This window comes from Bos indicus, chromosome 27, assembly GCF_029378745.1.
Source record: "Bos indicus isolate NIAB-ARS_2022 breed Sahiwal x Tharparkar chromosome 27, NIAB-ARS_B.indTharparkar_mat_pri_1.0, whole genome shotgun sequence".
Taxonomy (NCBI): domain Eukaryota; kingdom Metazoa; phylum Chordata; class Mammalia; order Artiodactyla; family Bovidae; genus Bos; species Bos indicus.
Window position 1 is genome coordinate 13,917,950 of NC_091786.1, and position 17,196 is coordinate 13,935,145.

Below are 17,196 nucleotides of genomic sequence, written 5' to 3' on the forward strand. Positions count from 1 at the left end.
GTTCCCTAACCAGGGATCAAACCCATGTTCCCTGCTTTGGAAGTGCAGAGTCTTAAGCCCTGGACCACCAGGGAAGTCTGCCTACCCTTTTCTAACTAACTACCTGCAGGTAGCCTGATTTCCTGCATACATTTCCACCAAAGTAAAGTATCACAGCAAATAAAGAGCACTCACAGAACTGACAATCCATTTCCTATTAAGCCAGATATTTAAAAGAGTTGCAAAAATATATTTTTTAAAAGAGTTGCAAAAATGTAAGACCATGTTAAGTCTTTTCACAAAATACTTTTTGTTGTTCTGGAAAAGAGTTATTTTCACAAAAGTATGTTATTTATGTTAGCATGTAAAGAGATCGTTGTTATTTTAAATGAATTAAAACATTCTTAAAATTTGTTTTAATTTCTGATGTGGTATCATTATATTTCTAAAGGATCAATGGTAATAACAAAACAGGAGTGGAAAGACCCAGACAGACTCCCTTTATTTTAAATGAATTAAAACATTTTAAAAATGTGTTTTAATTTTTAATGTGGTATCATTATATTTCTAAAGGATCAATGGCAATAACAAAACAGGAATGGAAGTACCCAGACAGCCTCCCTTGGTGCTAAGGGAGCCCTGAGTCATACTTGTGGCCGGTGAGACAGAAGGGAGTATCTGCTGGGAGCTTCAGGGGAAGTTTCTGCTTTCCTGATAAAAAGGACAGGCAAGAGGGGAGAAGTCTCTTGTTCACTCCCCCTCCCATATTCTCATTTTGTACTTAATGGGGATGCTTGGAGCTTGACGAAACAAGCTTTAAGACATAATGCTAAAGTTAGCCAAGTAAAAAATAAAGAAGAAAGCCCAGATCTTTGAGCAGCTGAATCCACTCCAGCAGATACAGTTATTACATGAGAAAAATAAATTTGTTTAAGCCATTGAGAGTCGGGTGTCTGTCCCTTATAGCTTCGTATATTACTGATGCCTGCTTATTCAGGAAAAATGAGAGAAAGCCAGGAGAATAAACACAAAAGGCTGCATGCCATGCATCAGTGTGCAGAGGAAGCCATTCAATACCAAAACACCCATCTCAAACCTGAATTGAATGGCATTTTAAACAATACCAAAGATGTAACAGTCTTCATCAACAAAAGGTAAAATAAAACATCCCTCAACAGTAAGGATCCTATAGTGATTTAAGACCCAATAAGGTCAAGGCATCCTCTAATCAGATGGGTTTACATGGAAACATCATCTCTGAGGTCCTGCCAAAAGCATACATTACTGCCAGCTTCCTTATCCAAAACCATATATAAGAACGCTTTAACTGAAACACAGAAGTTAAAAATAAGACATTTAAATTGTTATCTCCCTTCTCTCTCAAAGACAAATGTGCCCATTAACCCTGGACGCTAACAGGAAGATTTCTTTCTCTTGGATTCTGTGTGATCATATTTTTTCAAGATGTTCACGAGGAAATCAGCGTGGCAAAACTAATTTAGGAGTTGGCTTCTGATCAGCTTCTTCACTGAATTAAAGTGCAACCAGGGTTGTAACTTTTAAATGGAAATGTTAAACATGTATTAAATACATCTGTGTCAGGTAGGATGCAACAATGTAGATGGGACGTGAGGCAGTGGACACAAAGAAACAAGACATGCTCTGGTGGAGTTAATCATCTAGTTAGAACAGGAAGAGATCACTGTGAAAAGTTAAATGAAATGTCTCAATAACAGTTCCAGACAGTAGAAGAGATGTCATAAAACAGTGCACCATTCACTGCCAAAAAGATTGTTGCTGACAATAAGTGCTGTAGGATTGCAAAGAAGACACAGATCGCTCCCAGCTGGGGAAAGCCGGGTGAGACTTTACAGACAGCGCAGGATTCCTGTGCATCTTGAAAGAGACATAGAAAGTTGTGTGTGGGCAGAGGATGCACAATAAGAGCCTCTTAGAAAGGCTGGTTTAGGGTGGTCCGGTGGTTAAGACAGAAAAGGCAGAGGAACCAGAGATCAAATTGCCAACATCTGCTGGATCATCAAAAAAGCAAGAGAGTTCCAGAAAAACATCTATTTCTGCTTTACTGACTATGCCAAAGCCTTTGACACAATAAACTTTATTTATTAAAAAACCGCATATTGTAGATCACAATAAACTGGGAAATTCTGAAAGAGATGGAAATACCAGACCACCTGACCTGCCTCTTGAGAAACCTATATGTAGATCAGGAAGCAACAGTTAGAACTGGACATGGAACAACAGACTGGTTCCAAATAGGAAAAGGAGTATGTCAAGGCTGTATATTGTCACCCTGCTTATTTAACTTACATGCAGAGTACATGATGAGAAACGCTGGGCTGGAAGAAGTACAAGCTGGAATCAAGATTGCTGGGAGAAATATCAATAACCTCAGATATGCAGATGACACCACCCTTATGGCAGAAAGTGAAGAGGAACTAAAAAGCCTCTTGATGAAAGTGAAAGAGGAGAGCGAAAAAGTTGGCTTAAAGCTCAACATTCAGAGAACTAAGATCATGGCATCCGGTCCCATCACTTCATGGGAAATAGGTGGAGAAACAGTGGAAACAGTGTCAGACTTTATTTTCTGGGGCTCCAATATCACTGCAGATGGTGACTGCAGCCCTGAAATTAAAAGACACTTACTCCTTGGAAGGAAAGTTATGACCAACCTAGATAGCATATTGAAAAGCAGAGACATTACTTTGCCAACAAATGTCTGTCTAGTCAAGGCTATGGTTTTTCCAGTGGTCATATATGGATGTGAGAGTTGGACTGTGAAGAAAGCTGAGCCCCGAAGAATTGATGCCTTTGAACTGTGGTATTGGAGAAGGCTCTTGAGAGTCCCTTGGACTGCAAGAAGATCCAACCAGTCCATCCTAAAGGAGATCAGTCCTGGATGTTCATTGGAAGGACTGAGGCTGAGGCTGAAACTCTAGTACTTTGGCCACCTCATGCGAAGAGTTGACTCACTGGAAAAGACTCTGATGCTGGGAGGGATTGGGGGCAGGAGGAGAAGGGGATGACAGAGAATGAGATGACTGGATGGCATCACCGACTCGATGAACATGAGTTTGGGTGGACTCCAGGAGTTGGTAATTGACAGGGAGGCCTGGCATGCTGTGATTCATGGGGTCGCAAAGAGTCAGACACGACTGAGCGACTGAACTGAACTGTGGTTAAAACTTAGAGCTTCCCCTGTGGAGAGCCTCGGGTTTGATCCCTGGTCACAGAATTAAGATCCAGCATGCTTCACAATGTGGCCAAAAAAAAGCTGGCCTATAGAAAAAAAAAAAAAATATATATATATATATATATGGAATATTCCAGGACATCTGGGCGACCTGTGTAGGAAGGGAGGCAGTCCAGGACCCATGTGAACAATGCCAGGTTGTAAAGGAACATTAGACGTTCAAAAGAAGATGGCAGAAAAGGTAGGAACAATCTAAGAGTCCATCAACAGACCCAGAGAAACACAGTGTGGTGTGCGATGGAGATATTATTCAGCTTTCAAGAGGAAGGGAGTTCTGACACATTCTGCAGTATGGATAAACCTTGGATACTACGCTCAGTGAAATAAGCCAGTCAAGAGGAAGAAATTCTGTATGATCCCACTTCTAGGAGGTTACCTGGTTGCCAGAGGCTGAGGGGAGAGGGGAATGGGGAGTTAGTATTCAGTGGACACGGGAGTTTCAGATTTTTTTTATTACCTGTATTTTATTTGGCTGCACCGGGTCTTAGCTGCAGCACCAGGGATCTTCCATCTTCTCTGCAGTGTGTGGGATCTAGTTCCTTGACCAGGGATCGATCCCGGGTCCCCTGCATTGGGAGTGCAGAGTCTTAGCCACTGGACCACCAGGGAAGTCCTGAGTTTCTGTTTTGTAAATAAAAAGGCTTCTGGGGCTGGATGGTGGTGACGGGCGCTTAAAAAATGTGAATGTTTTTAGTTATCACTGAACTGTATGCTTGAAAATGGTTAAGATGGTCAATTTTATGTTACGTATATTTTACATTGTAAAATGTATTTAAAAACGGAAAAGACTAGCAGCTGGCAAGTAATGATATAGCCTGGGCTTCAGGAGGGAGTACAGGGCAGGTAGGAAGAATTTACTTGGCTGCTGGCCTCCAAAAATAAGAGCAGCATCTTTTTCAGGGTCCAGGCCTGGAGCTGTGGTTTCCACCTAGTAATCCCCTGGCTGAGAGGGAGCAGGTGGTGTACAGAACTCTGCTCCAATTTTCTTTGGAAATACTGAACGCAATTTAAATTAATGAAGGACCTTAAAACTCTTTTAAAATATCTGACTTTGGAAGTGCAGTTAGAGCCAGGAACCTGCAGACACTTGTGACCCCGGCCATCTCCCCACTGGCCTTACTCACATGGATGTGGACACTTCAGACAGTTTTATCCCGAAAAAATAAACTGCAGGTCGCGTTCACATGGCTCTGGCAGGTGGAGAGTGTTCTTTAGCCTGAGCTCGGCAGAGCTGGGCTTTCTCTAACAAGTCTATACCTTCTCTGACTCTAAAGGAGGAAGCACTGGAGAACCCACTGAGCACTTGGTTGCCTGCTCAGTTACATCAACTCTTTTGAGACCCCGTGGACTGCAGCCCACCAGTCTCCTCTGCCCATGGGATTTCCCAGGCAAGAATACTGGAGTGGGTAGCCATGCCCTTCTCCAGGGGATCTTCCTGACCCAGGGATTGAACCTGAGTCTCCTGCATTGAGGAGTCTCCTGCATTCTTTACAATTGAGCTACCTGGTAAGCCCTGATATTTGGTTAGGCACTCAATAACGATTTGGAGATTGATCTAGTCTCACAAATCAATGGCTTTTAGCCCCCTCCAAAAATTCTGCAGATCGTGATTGCATGAAATTAAAATTAATTTCATTGCCATGAAATTAAAAGATGCTTACTCCTTGGAAGGAAAGTTATGACCAACCTAGATAGCATATTAAAAAGCAGAGACATTACTTTGCCAACAAAGGTCCGTCTAGTCAAGGCTATGGTTTTTTCCAGTGGTCACGTATGGATGTGAGAGTTGGACTGTGAAGAAAGCTGAGTGTCTAAGAATTGATGTTTTTGAACTGTGGTGTTGAAGACTCTTGAGAGTCCCTTGGACTGCAAGAAGATCCAACCAGTCCATCCTAAAGGAGATCAGTCCTGGGTGTTCATTGGAAGGACTGATGCTGAAGCTGAAATTCCAATGCTTTGGCCACCTGATGTGAAGAGCTGACTCATTGGAAAGGACCCTGATGCTGGGTAAGATTGAGGGCAGGAGGAGAAGGGGACGACAGAGGATGAGATGGTTGGATGGCATCACCAACTCGATGGACATAGGTTTGGGTGGATTCCAGGAGTTGGTGATGGACAGGAAGGCCTGGCGTGCTGAGGTTCATGGGGTCACAAAGAGTCGGACATGACTGAGTGACTGAACTGAACAATTCTGAAAAATGGAACCAGCTCCAAGTCTTTCCAGAACTCTTGGGCACCCTTCATGGGATAAATGTGATCCCAACTCCAAAAGACTGTGGCCCAGAGTTGCTTTGCCAGCTTCTGCCAATGCTAAGCTCTCATCACCATGGTTCCCAGAACTGAGCAGAGCACAGACCTTCTCATTGAGAGCCTGGTCCTCCCACAGAGCTTAAAGGCCACTCTCCTGACCGATGACTCGCAGAATCTACCACTTTCAGAGTAAGCTTAGTTTAAAACAACAACAAGTGAACTATGAGTGTGAAAACGTCTCACCAGCATCACCAAGAGGAAAACTACCTGCCTGCACTCTCGGGCGCTCCTATTACAAGTCAATTCTCCAATCTAAATATTTTTAATCCTCAGGTGGATATGGATATTAGACCAAAAGTTCTCCTCGGGACTTCCCTGGTGGTCCAGTGGTTAAGACTCCCTGCTTCCACTGTAAAAGGTGCAGGTTTGATTCCTGGTCGGGGAACTAAGATCCTGCATGCTGCATGGCTTGGCAAAAAAAAAAAAAATTAAATGCAAGAAATAAGCATATTCAAAACCCTGCACAAAAACCCCCCAAACCCCTGCTTCCTCTAGAGGCACAGAGGAAATGTAGATACTGGTCATACAAGCCTACATTTTTATTCAAGCTCTTCTCAACCTTTCTTTTTATGCTTGTTTCCTTATTTTGCTTCATTTTTAATTAAGGAGGAAATGGCTAATATCTCTGATCACTTCCATTGCTGGATCTTGTTGGGCTTCATAAGTCTCTAAGGACAGACTCTTTGAAAAAGGAAGAGAGAGCACAAAATGTGTCAGGGAAATGGAGTTCCTATCATTTCCCTGAGAAATTTTGCCTTTTAAATGGAGTTCTCCTACCAACGGTTCCGTGAAAGATGGTTTCCCTATTGTCATTTATTACCCATGACAGGCAGCAACACTGCCTCCGAATCAGCCTCCATTCACAATTATCCAGCCTAGCCTGCAAGGCAAGAGAAGGCTCGAAACGCCTTCCTTCTGGAGCGCCGTTCCCAAAGGCAACAGTTCAAAGCAAACCTCTATTAACTGGAACGCTGGTATCTACCAAGTTCTCTGGACAGAAGATTCCACTGCTCCTACAGTGATATGGGAAACTAACACGGGAATTACGTGCACTCCAGTCACCAGGAAGTCCAGCAACGTGGCTATACATGGACACTTTATATCCCCACCCATGGGCGATCACCACCACAAACACAACCCAGCAGACTATCAAAAGACGTGCTTCCTTTCTAGCAAGGATCCTCCCTGTTAACCTCCTCCCAGGAAGGCAATGAAAAAAAAAATTATTTTCACTAAAAATAAAATGGGACAAAATATGACAATATCAAAATTAAGTAAATTAAATGCACTACAGTCATTCCTTGGTATCCTAGGGGATTGGTCCCAGGACCCCCATGGATACCCAAATCCATAGGTGCTCAAGTCCCTTAAATAAAATGGCACAGTATTTGCATATAACCCATGAATATCCTCTGCATAGTTTAAGTCCTCTCTAGATCACTTATCATACCTAAGTAAATAGTTGTAAATACAATATAAACCTACATCTAGGCAAGACCTCAGGGGTATTTAGGGTTTGTCCCACACCACTGCAATAAAGCAAGTATCACAATAAATCAAGTCATGTGCATTTTTTGGTTTCCAAAAGTCATGTTTACACTATACTACAGTCTATTAAGTGTGCAACAGCATTATGCCAAAAAATGCATATACCTTAATCAAAAAATACTTAACTGCTAAAAATGCTAACCATCATCAGAATCGTCAGTGTTATATTCTTTTTGCAACAGTAACCTCAAAGATCACAGATCCCCATAATAAACATTAATAAAGAAGCTTAATACATTGTGAGAATTATCAAAACATGACACAGAAATATGAAGTGAGCAGATGCCATTGAAAAAATGCTGCTGATAGACTTGCTCCAACAAGGGTTGCCACAAACCTTCCATATGTAAGAAACGCAGTATCTGCAGAACACGGTAAATAGACATCTGCCTGGAAATAAATGGACATGGTGAATTCAAGTTTTGCTTTTAAGAACTTTCTGGGGTTTTTTTTTCTCGAACATTTTTGATCTGAGGTTGGTTAAACCTGCATATGTGGAATCCAGGATCACCGAGGGCTGACTGGACAGGATACTAACCCCCAGGCGTATTCACAGATGTGATGTAACAATGACATGTGTGTACGTGTTGCTTCACTCGTGCCTGACTCTCTGACTCTGTGGACTGTAGCCCGCCAGGCTCCTCTTTCCATGAGATTCTCCAGGCAAGAATACTGGAGTGGGTTGCCATGCCCTCCTCCAGGGGATCCTCCCAACCCAGGGATCGAACCCACATCTCTTACATCTCCTTGCATTGACAGGCGGGTTCTTTACCACTGGCGCCATCCCTGCCAGAATGGCTCACAACTCATTTACAGCAACATAGAAATATTAACCTATATTGTCCATCTTTAACTATCTATACTGATTTTTTTTGTCTACCTACTTTTTGTTCTGTGCATTTTACAGCAGAGGGTGGGGGGTTTGAAGGAGATAATAGAGAAAAAAAAACTGAGGAGAGTAAAGGAGGTTTAGAGAAAGAATGCGATAGGAGAACAGCAGGAAAAGCCAGACTGGAGACTGGAGGATTCTGGGAGGGAGGAGGGCCTGGGACCAGTCAGGTTGCTGAGATGACCTGTCGGACAGCCACACCTGAGATGGGAGCAGGGCGTGCTGGGGAGACAGAGGGGGAAGACAGCCTTCCTGCATATCTCGTTTCTAGTCCATGGAGACGCATCACCCATCAGCCCCGGGGAAGGCACACAGCATCGGTGCCTCAATCTGTTCTCTGAGCATTAAAATACATGCAGTGTCTCTGAAAAAGGAAATGGCAACCCACTCCAGTATTCTTGCCTGGAGAATCCCAGGGACAGAGAAGCAGGCTCCTCTGTCCATGGGGTAGCAAGAGTCGGACATGACTTAGAGACTAAACCACCACCACCACCTCCTGTGGGAGTTTTCTCCCAAGAGTTTCCTGGGGTTCAGATAATGCTTTATGGTCAGGTTTTTATGTTGTCTGCCAGGTTATGCTAGATGGAAAAAAATAAAATAAAATACATGCAGTGTGCTTCACAGACAACCCGGAGACAGAAACAGAGTCGATCACATCATTATAATATAAAAATGAACATACCTCAGCGTGGCGGATTCTAATACGATTTTAATAATGTTGGCAAGGAGCCAAATTACAAATGCCCCAGAATCTGGAGTGCAGAACCTCAGAGACAAAATAAAAACTCATAAAAAGAGGAGAGTCTTTTTAAACGGTCATAATCTTTAGGATAAAGAAACCATTTTCTCAACGAAGGTACTGAGCACATTTAATAAGAATTAAATGAGATTAAAGACAAGGTGTGCTGTGACCCATTCCCCAAACGGCGGTGATTAGGAAGGTGAGATTCATGTCGATGATGAAGGCAGGGCGCCAGGTGCACATGGGAGCTCGCGTCACCAACAGACGTGGACGAAACGGAAACCTGCTCCCATTTCACTGATAGGCAAGAAGAGGGCAGCCTTGGAAATGGTCCCTGGTGGCATGTGGGGCGGCAGGTGCATGCCCACCCTTCCACCCATACAACCCACCACCCAGCAGGGTGTGGACCTGGGGCGAGGCAGGGAGACAGGCTGCCTCCTCCGGGAGCAACTCGTTACTCAGAGATGCTAAGGTAAGAGCTCCGCATCCCCCACAAACCAAGAGTGAGAAGCTGGAACAACAGGGGTCCCCAGCCCCTAGAGGGACAGGGTGCCACCACCCCGGGGGTGGCAGGACCGCAGAAGTGGAAAAAGAACCCCCCGCCTCAGCGACACTCATCACCCGTCAGGATGAAGGTGCACCCTCTGCAGGATTTCTGGGTGGGTGGGGGCGTCCCCTCAACTCTCCAGAGCAAATGCCTAAATGCTACTGTCCTATGGGTCTCTCTCTTCTCCCCGAGGCCAGATGTTCAGTGCAGGGTGTCTGCTCATCCCGGAAGGAACACAACCACAATTATGTTTGTTGCCAGCACACGTGGTGTTGAAGAGTGGCTGTGAAACAGTGGATGACACACGGCTGACCCCCTTCTGCAGAGCCACCGGTGAACCAGGAGACTGGAGACCGGAGGAGACCGGAGGAGACCGGAGACCGGAGGGGGCAACGCCTTTACTTTAAACCCTAAATCAAGAGTTTCAACAGATGCAGATTCCATGAGACTGGAGAGGGAGTCGGGAAGACTTGAGGTTTTATACTCTTTAGATGTCGACTTTGGCCATCCCGGCTATTAAAAAGTTATGTGTAACTTCAAGATGAGACACATTAGCAGCTTCTTAGAAGAGGATAATCCCAGTCTTCGGGAGATTTAATGAGATGGCGCTCACTGCAGCTTCTGACTTGGTCTGCTGTTAATTGAATCAAAGTCAATGACAATCTGGCTGCACTTTGGTGTGAATTTCCTAAAGTTAAGAAACAAAACATAGAAAGACATTATCCAGTGAGGAGTTAGAGCCATTTGTTTACTTTGGCTTAACCTACATTTTCTGCAGGGAGGGAAAAAAAAAATTCCCTGGGATTCACTTGATATTTTGTCTCTATAGGAGCCAATTAGAGTGCACCATACCGAGAGAAACAGGGACAGGAAAAGACTAAAGACAAAAAAAGAGGCATGGGGTGGCTTGGTTTGTGTGTTCGTCAGCTGGCTGAGTTCATGAATTACTGGGGAATCAGAGGATTTCTAACAACTTAGCTGCACGGCATGACATCCGATGACTAGTTTCCCCACCAGATTTATCTTATTGCTTAGGAAATTTCTGCAGCCAACCTGCAATTGCTCTAAAGCAAAAAAAAAAAAAAAAAAAGTACATTTTCTTTTGCTCTTGTGCATAGCCAAAGTCAGCCAGCTCTAATGAAGAGTCATTTTAAAAATCATATTCTATAAATGCAGATGTAAAATAAACTCAAGATTTTTTTTTTTTACTCATTAATGTATCTTCTCAAAAAGGTAAAAAGAACATACTTGAGGACTAAACATATTCTTTAAAAAATCAGTAAACAGTAAATATCTAATTATTGTTGTTTAGTCACTAAGTCGTATCTGATTCTTTTGCAATCCCATGGACTATAGCCAGCCAGGCTCCTCTGTCCAAGGAATTCTCCAGGCAAGAATACTGAAGAGGGTTGCCATTTACTTCTCCAGGGGATGTTCTCAACCCAGGGATCAAACCTGTGTCTCCCACATTGGCAGGCAGATTCTTTGCTGCTGCTGCTGCTTATTTAGGTGCTTCAGCCATGTCCTACCATGCGACCCCATGGACTATAGCCCGCCAGGTTCCTCTGTCCATGGCATTCTCCAGGCAAGATACTGGAGTGGGCTGCCATGCCCTCCTCCAGGGGATCTTCCCAACCCAGACAGACTCTTTACGACTTGTAAATAATTTGTTTCTCATAAGGCACAATAGTCCAAGAGATTCATTACATAACCTACATCCCTAAAAAATCCAAAAAGTTAGCCATGTTACCAATTATAAGGACCCCAGCTGTGGACCACAGATACTATAAAGGAACATCTTCAGGAGTTTTCAGTCTAAAAGAAGTTTCTACCAGAAACCAAAGGTGGTTGGACTGACTTGCAAGTAACATGTACCTCCCAATATGTGCATAGCAAAGAAAAGCACACAAATGTCAACAACTTTAAATCCCAACTTAAACTATTCCTGTAAAAAGAAGTCCCAGCGTTCCAACCTAGCAGGTTACTTGCACCTTAAATTTTTTTTATGCCAGAGTTGTTATGTTACATCTGCAAAATTTAGAAAGGTTTAATGTTAATATAATAAAACGTGTGAATTTTAAAATTTGTCACTACCAGAATAATTAGTTCAAGCCCTGGGAAGCCATTAATATTAAAGTGTAATCATTACACCGTCTTCCGATACTTCTGTCACCACCCATTAAAATCAACCCTGAGGATAATCTTTAGAGCCGAAACTCATCATATTTAGAAAGGTGCTTCCTGTATCCGGACAAAACTCTAACCCCCAAAAGATACACATACCCCTATGTTCACAGCAGGACTATTCACAGCAGGCAGCACATGGAAGCAGCCTAAATGTGCATCGACAGGTGAATGAATAGAGAAGATGGGGTAGACATACACAGTGGAGTACTACTCGGCCATAGAAAAGAATGAAATGATGCCACATGGATGTAACCAGAGATGATCAAACTGTGTGCAGCAAGTCAGAAAAGAGAAAGACAAATACCACATGGTATCCCTTCTATGTGCAACCTAAAATATGACACAGGTATCTATGAAAGAGAAACAGATTCACAAACATATAGAACAGTCTTGTGGTTGCCAAGGGCGATGGCACTGGGGGAGAGACGGAGTGGGAGGCTGGGGTTCGCAGATGTAAGCTTTCATGAATGGAATGGATAAACAACAAGGTCCTACTGTGTAGCACAGAGAACCATAGTGAGTATCCTATGATAAACCATAAAGGAATATTAAAAAAAAAAGTGTGTGTGTGTATATATATATATATATATATGTATAACTGAATCACTTTGCTGTACAGCAGAAATTAGCACAGCATTGTAAGTCAACTATGCTTCAATTAAAAAAAAATAAAAGAGGCTCCCAAGTGTGGCAGTCAGGCCTCCCAGGCAGAAATCAAAGAGCAGACAAGGTCAAACGTGCAGTCTTCATCAGGCTTTTCCCAAGGCCTTCTCCCCCAGTGGTTCCCACTCACCTGAAGGAGACCCCAGCCATTTCAAACAGGAGCCTCGCAGCTGTTGTCTCATTGCTGTCGTGGTATTTATCAGACATGAAGATAACTTCTTTTATACCTTAAAAGGCAACGATGGAAGAAATCTCATTATGGGCACGCAGAGACACTGCAACAGGCATGCAGACAGGAGCCCCGGGCGAGTCTGACGAGTCACGCTTCCTGAGCGGACCAGCACACGCCGTCCAGTTACTGACACCTGTGTCTGCTGCTGTCAAATACAGCAGTGGACGGATGATATGTCATCTGCCCTCCAGTCTTTATGGATTTTTTTTTTAATAAATGCAAAGTGAAAACATGTCAAATAGTCAAGCCTTGATCCGATTAACAAATTTTCTTTACTGCAGGCAATCGAATATTCTTTTTTTCACAAGGCAATGACTCCTTAACTCAAGAAGCTAGTGGGGGTGGTACAGAAGGCTGGCACCATCAAAGATGTGGACCAGCGTACTGCCAAGTAAAGACTCTGCAGAGCAGTTCAAGCCAGCAGACCAGTCCAAGACAAAGGGCCCATCTGGTTTCCTTCCCTGTCTCACTGGGCGGTTTGAGCATGAGGGCCAAGAGTCTGGAGGGCATGTGACATGTCACCCACTCCTCCACCAGCCTTGGAAGCTGCTCTTCCACGCACCCGCCGTCACCTCTGTGCTTGAGGATGGCAAGGAAAACTCGCAGAGGATGGTGCGCCGCCAATGAGGAAGCCCACAATGTTCCTTAATGGAGACTCTCGATCCTGAACCCCCCAGATCCCTTCTGCTCAGAGATCCATGGGCTTGTGATAAACAGCCCCGTTAAAGCACACATCTGGCTAACATGATAAGTCTTTAAATCTCAAGCCGAGAGCTTTATGGAGATAAAGTGTAACTGAATCTGAGATGTGACAGTTTGAAAAAGGTGAAATATTCAGCACACAATGGTGCAGATTTATGGTAACCGTAACGTGAGAAAAACCTGAAGTCGGACCATTTGAGCCTTAACGACGTTTATATGTAGAAAGATGTTTACATCCCAAGTATCTACCATATATTAGAGACAAATTAAAATTTCATATAGAGACTCCCAGCTGACCTTATTTCTGACAGAAGTTCACTTCTCTCCCTCCCCCCTAATCTATGCACAATATGTCAGAAAATGGTAACTTGACAGTAATTATACGCAACGCCTGTGTTGTTTTTTTGGCAGCTTGCAGTTTAAGAAGTTGCAAACTAAATTAAAAACATGCTAAGAATCACAGAGGATGCAATTAGTCTTAGAATACCTGGCACTGTTCAAAAATAAAACACAGGAAATACCTTGCAAAGTTGATAGTGCAATTAATTTAGATCTAAACAATAGCGATTTAAGATCAAACACATCTGCATCGAGCAGGCAGAGATGCAGACGCGACAAGTGGGACGGCCCGGGTCCTACCTGCCTGGATGATGAGCTTAGCACATTCATTACACGGGAACAAGGCGACGTACATGGTACAGCCTTTCACGTCTGCTGAGTTTTTGTTCATAATGGCATTCAGCTCGGCGTGGCACACTGCAGATTTGAAGGAGAAAGAAAACCTTAAGACTGCAAGCTCGTGAAGAATTTGCTGATAGTGTTGAGGCATTCCGCTTGCCCCTCTGAAATCACACAGACGATAGACTCGATTTTTCAAAAATTGATTAGAGATGGAAACTACTGAAAAACAAGCACTGCCTGGACTGACGGGTTGGCGATGAGCAGCGAAACTGTTGACCGCAGCAGCCCTGGGCCTGTCGGCACCTACAGCAGCCAGGAGGGGCCGAGGTCAAGTGTCTTCGCCCACCCCACGCAGAGCAAGAGTTCACGGCTCCACGAGACCCTGGGGATGGAACTGCCGCACCATTTGTGTGTTGATAAGCACACGCGGGGATATTTGCCCGAGCCATTAAAAGGGCAAAGAGCAATTTTAAGAGCAAGAGAATCAGGAAGTGAAGCTAAGCATTTCTGTCCCCAGGGATCTGCTGCACCATACGGTTCTCTGTTCACACACCCCCAAGAAAAAGATCAGCGGATAACCAGCAGTTTGTCACCAGAAAGAAAAACATCCAACCACTTAATGACCATGGAAAGTCGAGTTCTTGCTATACAGGTCAGTGACCCCAGTCGGTGATCTAAGGGCATCCCCAGGCTTGACTGAGTCCAGGGTTAAGGAGGCCCCCTCCTCTCCTGTCCTGCACCTGTTGCAGCCCACCCATCTTCTCAGCTACTTGGCGAGCTGTTCCCATCACCTAACCCACAGGGCACTCCTGGGAAGGAGCTAGAATCCTTCCCCACTGGGCTCTACACCAGAGTCCTAGACCTGCTTTGTCAGGCTGCTGTATTGCTTTCTAATAACATCACTTAAGTTTCTGGCTGCATTATCTAAAATTGTTCCTGTGGTTGTGATTTGCAGACTTGTCTGCCCCGTTGGAATCCCCCAGGGAGGACACACCCACATCTGTGTCCCACACCTGGACACTGTGATGGTCTGGGGAATGGTCAGGGCTTTGGAATTTTTGAGATTCTCTTTGCAGACACATTGAGGAAACGCTGCCTTATAGAATCCTCTCGTATCTGCAGGGGGGCCTAACACATTCCAGGCACACCAGTGCTAGATAAATGTTTATTGAGTGAATTACCATCTGGCCCTGGTCCAAATCATACAAAAGTCCTAATTCTTAATATAGGGCCTTCCAAGATCTCCCCCTCCATTTCCAACTCATCCACCTTCTACCCTGAGCACCTTCCTCCAGGAGCATTGAGGCTGTAAAACTTGCTGCTTACCAACCGGTTCTACAAGATCAGGTCAGCAGCCACTGCAGTCACTGACCTGCCGTGCACCCTGAAAGGAATTCAGGACACAGCACAGGCACAGGCACTCTGGGCTCTGGGAAAGCAGGCAGAACAGGCCCTTAGACAGAGACATCTTTCAGGAAAAAAATCAGGTACCAATTCCAAGAAAATATTTTGATGATCCCAGATTCATGAATCTTCCCATACTTCAGTTCAGTTCAGTTCAGTCACTCAGTCATGTCCGTCTCTTTGCAACCCCATGGACTGCAGCACAGCCAGGCCTCCCTGTCCATCACCAACTCCTGGAGTTTAACTCAAACTCATGTCCATTGAGTTGGTGATGCCATCCAACCGTCTCATCCTCTGTCATCCCCTTCTCCCCCTACCTTCAATCTTTCCCAGCATCAGGGTCTTTTCCAGTGAGTCAGTTCTTCGTATCAGTGGCCAAAGTATTGGAGCTCCAGCTTCAGCATCAGTCCTTCCAATAAATATTCAGGACTTAGGAAAGCACTAAACTCATTAACTGAGATACCTATTTCTCGCGACTGGCTTATACTGATGGCACAAACTCCTTAGCCAAATCATGTATACACAGACTTCCCTAGCTATCTCTTCTGAGCTGCTCCTCTGACCGACCTGAGAGGCTGAATCCTGGCTACAGTCCTCAGTAAGACCCTGAATAAGCTCTGAATAAGAGCTCTTATGATCTCTGTTTTTCTCTCAGTCTACAAGGCCTTAAAACAAGAGAGGCCTGAACTCATGGCTCTCATGTATTCAAGCCAGGGCATGCTCGCTTGGTCAATGCACTTTTTTTTTTTTTTAAATCAATGCACTTTTACTCTGGCTCAGACAAGACACAGACCCCGCTCCACTTCCTCCCCAGGTCTCCAGTTTTCAGGGGACGTGCTAAGTGTTCCTGCAAACCCCGCAGCAGCTCTGCAATGCTGCAGGCAGAAAGCTGACCAAGGGCCTCTCGAGATGTTGAGGGGCCCTCATTTTAGCCTATGAATAACCACGATTTAGCCGCACGTGGAAATGAACATCTCTGGCATTGTTAAGAAATTCTAAAGGGGAAAAAAAAAAAGCTATGTTTCATCAGATCACAGCCAGTCAGAGAACAATCCTCGCTGACTGCAGAGGGACCGGAGCCTGGCTCCCCGAGGCTCTGTGCTGTAAACCCCGGGATGGGGGGACGCTCAGGGCTCTCAGGGCACTGGCCTGGGAGGGGCCCCATTAGCCTCATTTCCCTCCTGGGTGACCAAGATGTTCCCTAGCTGGTATTAACACTGCTCAGTGTTAAAAACAATTAGATGTAATTGTTTCTTTTACTTCCCCCTTGAGGGCAGAGCCCAGCCTTTCAGGTTCTCCGTAACTCCCCCAGAGCCCAGTGTTATGCCATGAACATAATGGGTGTTAAATATTTACTGAATGAATAAAGGAGGGAATTCAGATTCCAATTATTGATGGGGACATTGGGGAAAATACAGAAGGTCCTCTTAAATTCAAATAGTAAAAATATGCTTTCCCCTCTAATGACTATTTTTTGATGGTGCTGGTATTAATATTCAGAACTGCAGTTTCTGAATCTGTTAGGAAACACTAGGACATGGTCTTCTTTTGCCTCTCTTAAAAACAGTCACATTGAAACTACCTTCCTCTAATTCATTGGAGGCAGTTTGGGGCAAAATTTAACATTATGTCTGCACTCATTAATGAAAATTATCACATGAAACAGATTCTCTTGGGTGGCATCCGACATCCCTGTATCAAGGGTAATTTATAGAAGTAATACACAGGACTATAAAACAGACTTCCTGTCTCTTAACTACAAACATCACAGAATGGAGAATACAGAGCTTCTTGTTAGAGAAACAAGAGGTCTCCCAGGCATTTAAGCGGCTGAGTGCTGGGCACACGTGAGTAAAGGAACAAGTCTCAATCCACCATCCTGCATGTTCAAAACCAGACAAGACAAAAGCGAAACCCAGGCGTCCCACCCACGCTTCGCTGCCCTTGCTAACCCGTGCACCCCTCCAATTGCAGATGCATCCAACACCTGCCCCAGCCACCGAACTCTAACACCTGCGTCTCAAGCTTGCCTCTGAGGGTT

At 44.4% G+C, this 17,196-nt stretch overlaps 1 protein-coding gene and 1 non-coding gene across 3 annotated transcripts in view; both read right to left on the reverse strand.

The window, feature by feature from the left end:
• Positions 1 to 3,786: 3,786 nt before the first annotated feature.
• Positions 3,787 to 3,859, reverse strand: TRNAG-CCC (transfer RNA glycine (anticodon CCC)). Its single transcript has one exon. It is a non-coding gene; the product is annotated as a tRNA-Gly (tRNA).
• A 4,829-nt stretch (positions 3,860 to 8,688) lies between these two features.
• Positions 8,689 to 17,196, reverse strand: part of DCTD (dCMP deaminase) — a 36,149-nt gene continuing 27,641 nt past the window's right edge. For both annotated transcript variants that reach the window (XM_070781701.1, XM_070781700.1), the window contains exons 4-6: positions 13,710 to 13,826; positions 12,267 to 12,363; positions 8,689 to 9,974 (exon numbers count right to left, since the gene is read on the reverse strand). In XM_070781701.1, coding sequence (XP_070637802.1) covers positions 9,896 to 9,974; positions 12,267 to 12,363; positions 13,710 to 13,826 — 293 coding nt within the window. In that variant the 3' untranslated portion in view covers positions 8,689 to 9,895. The remainder of the gene's footprint in view (positions 9,975 to 12,266; positions 12,364 to 13,709; positions 13,827 to 17,196) is intronic.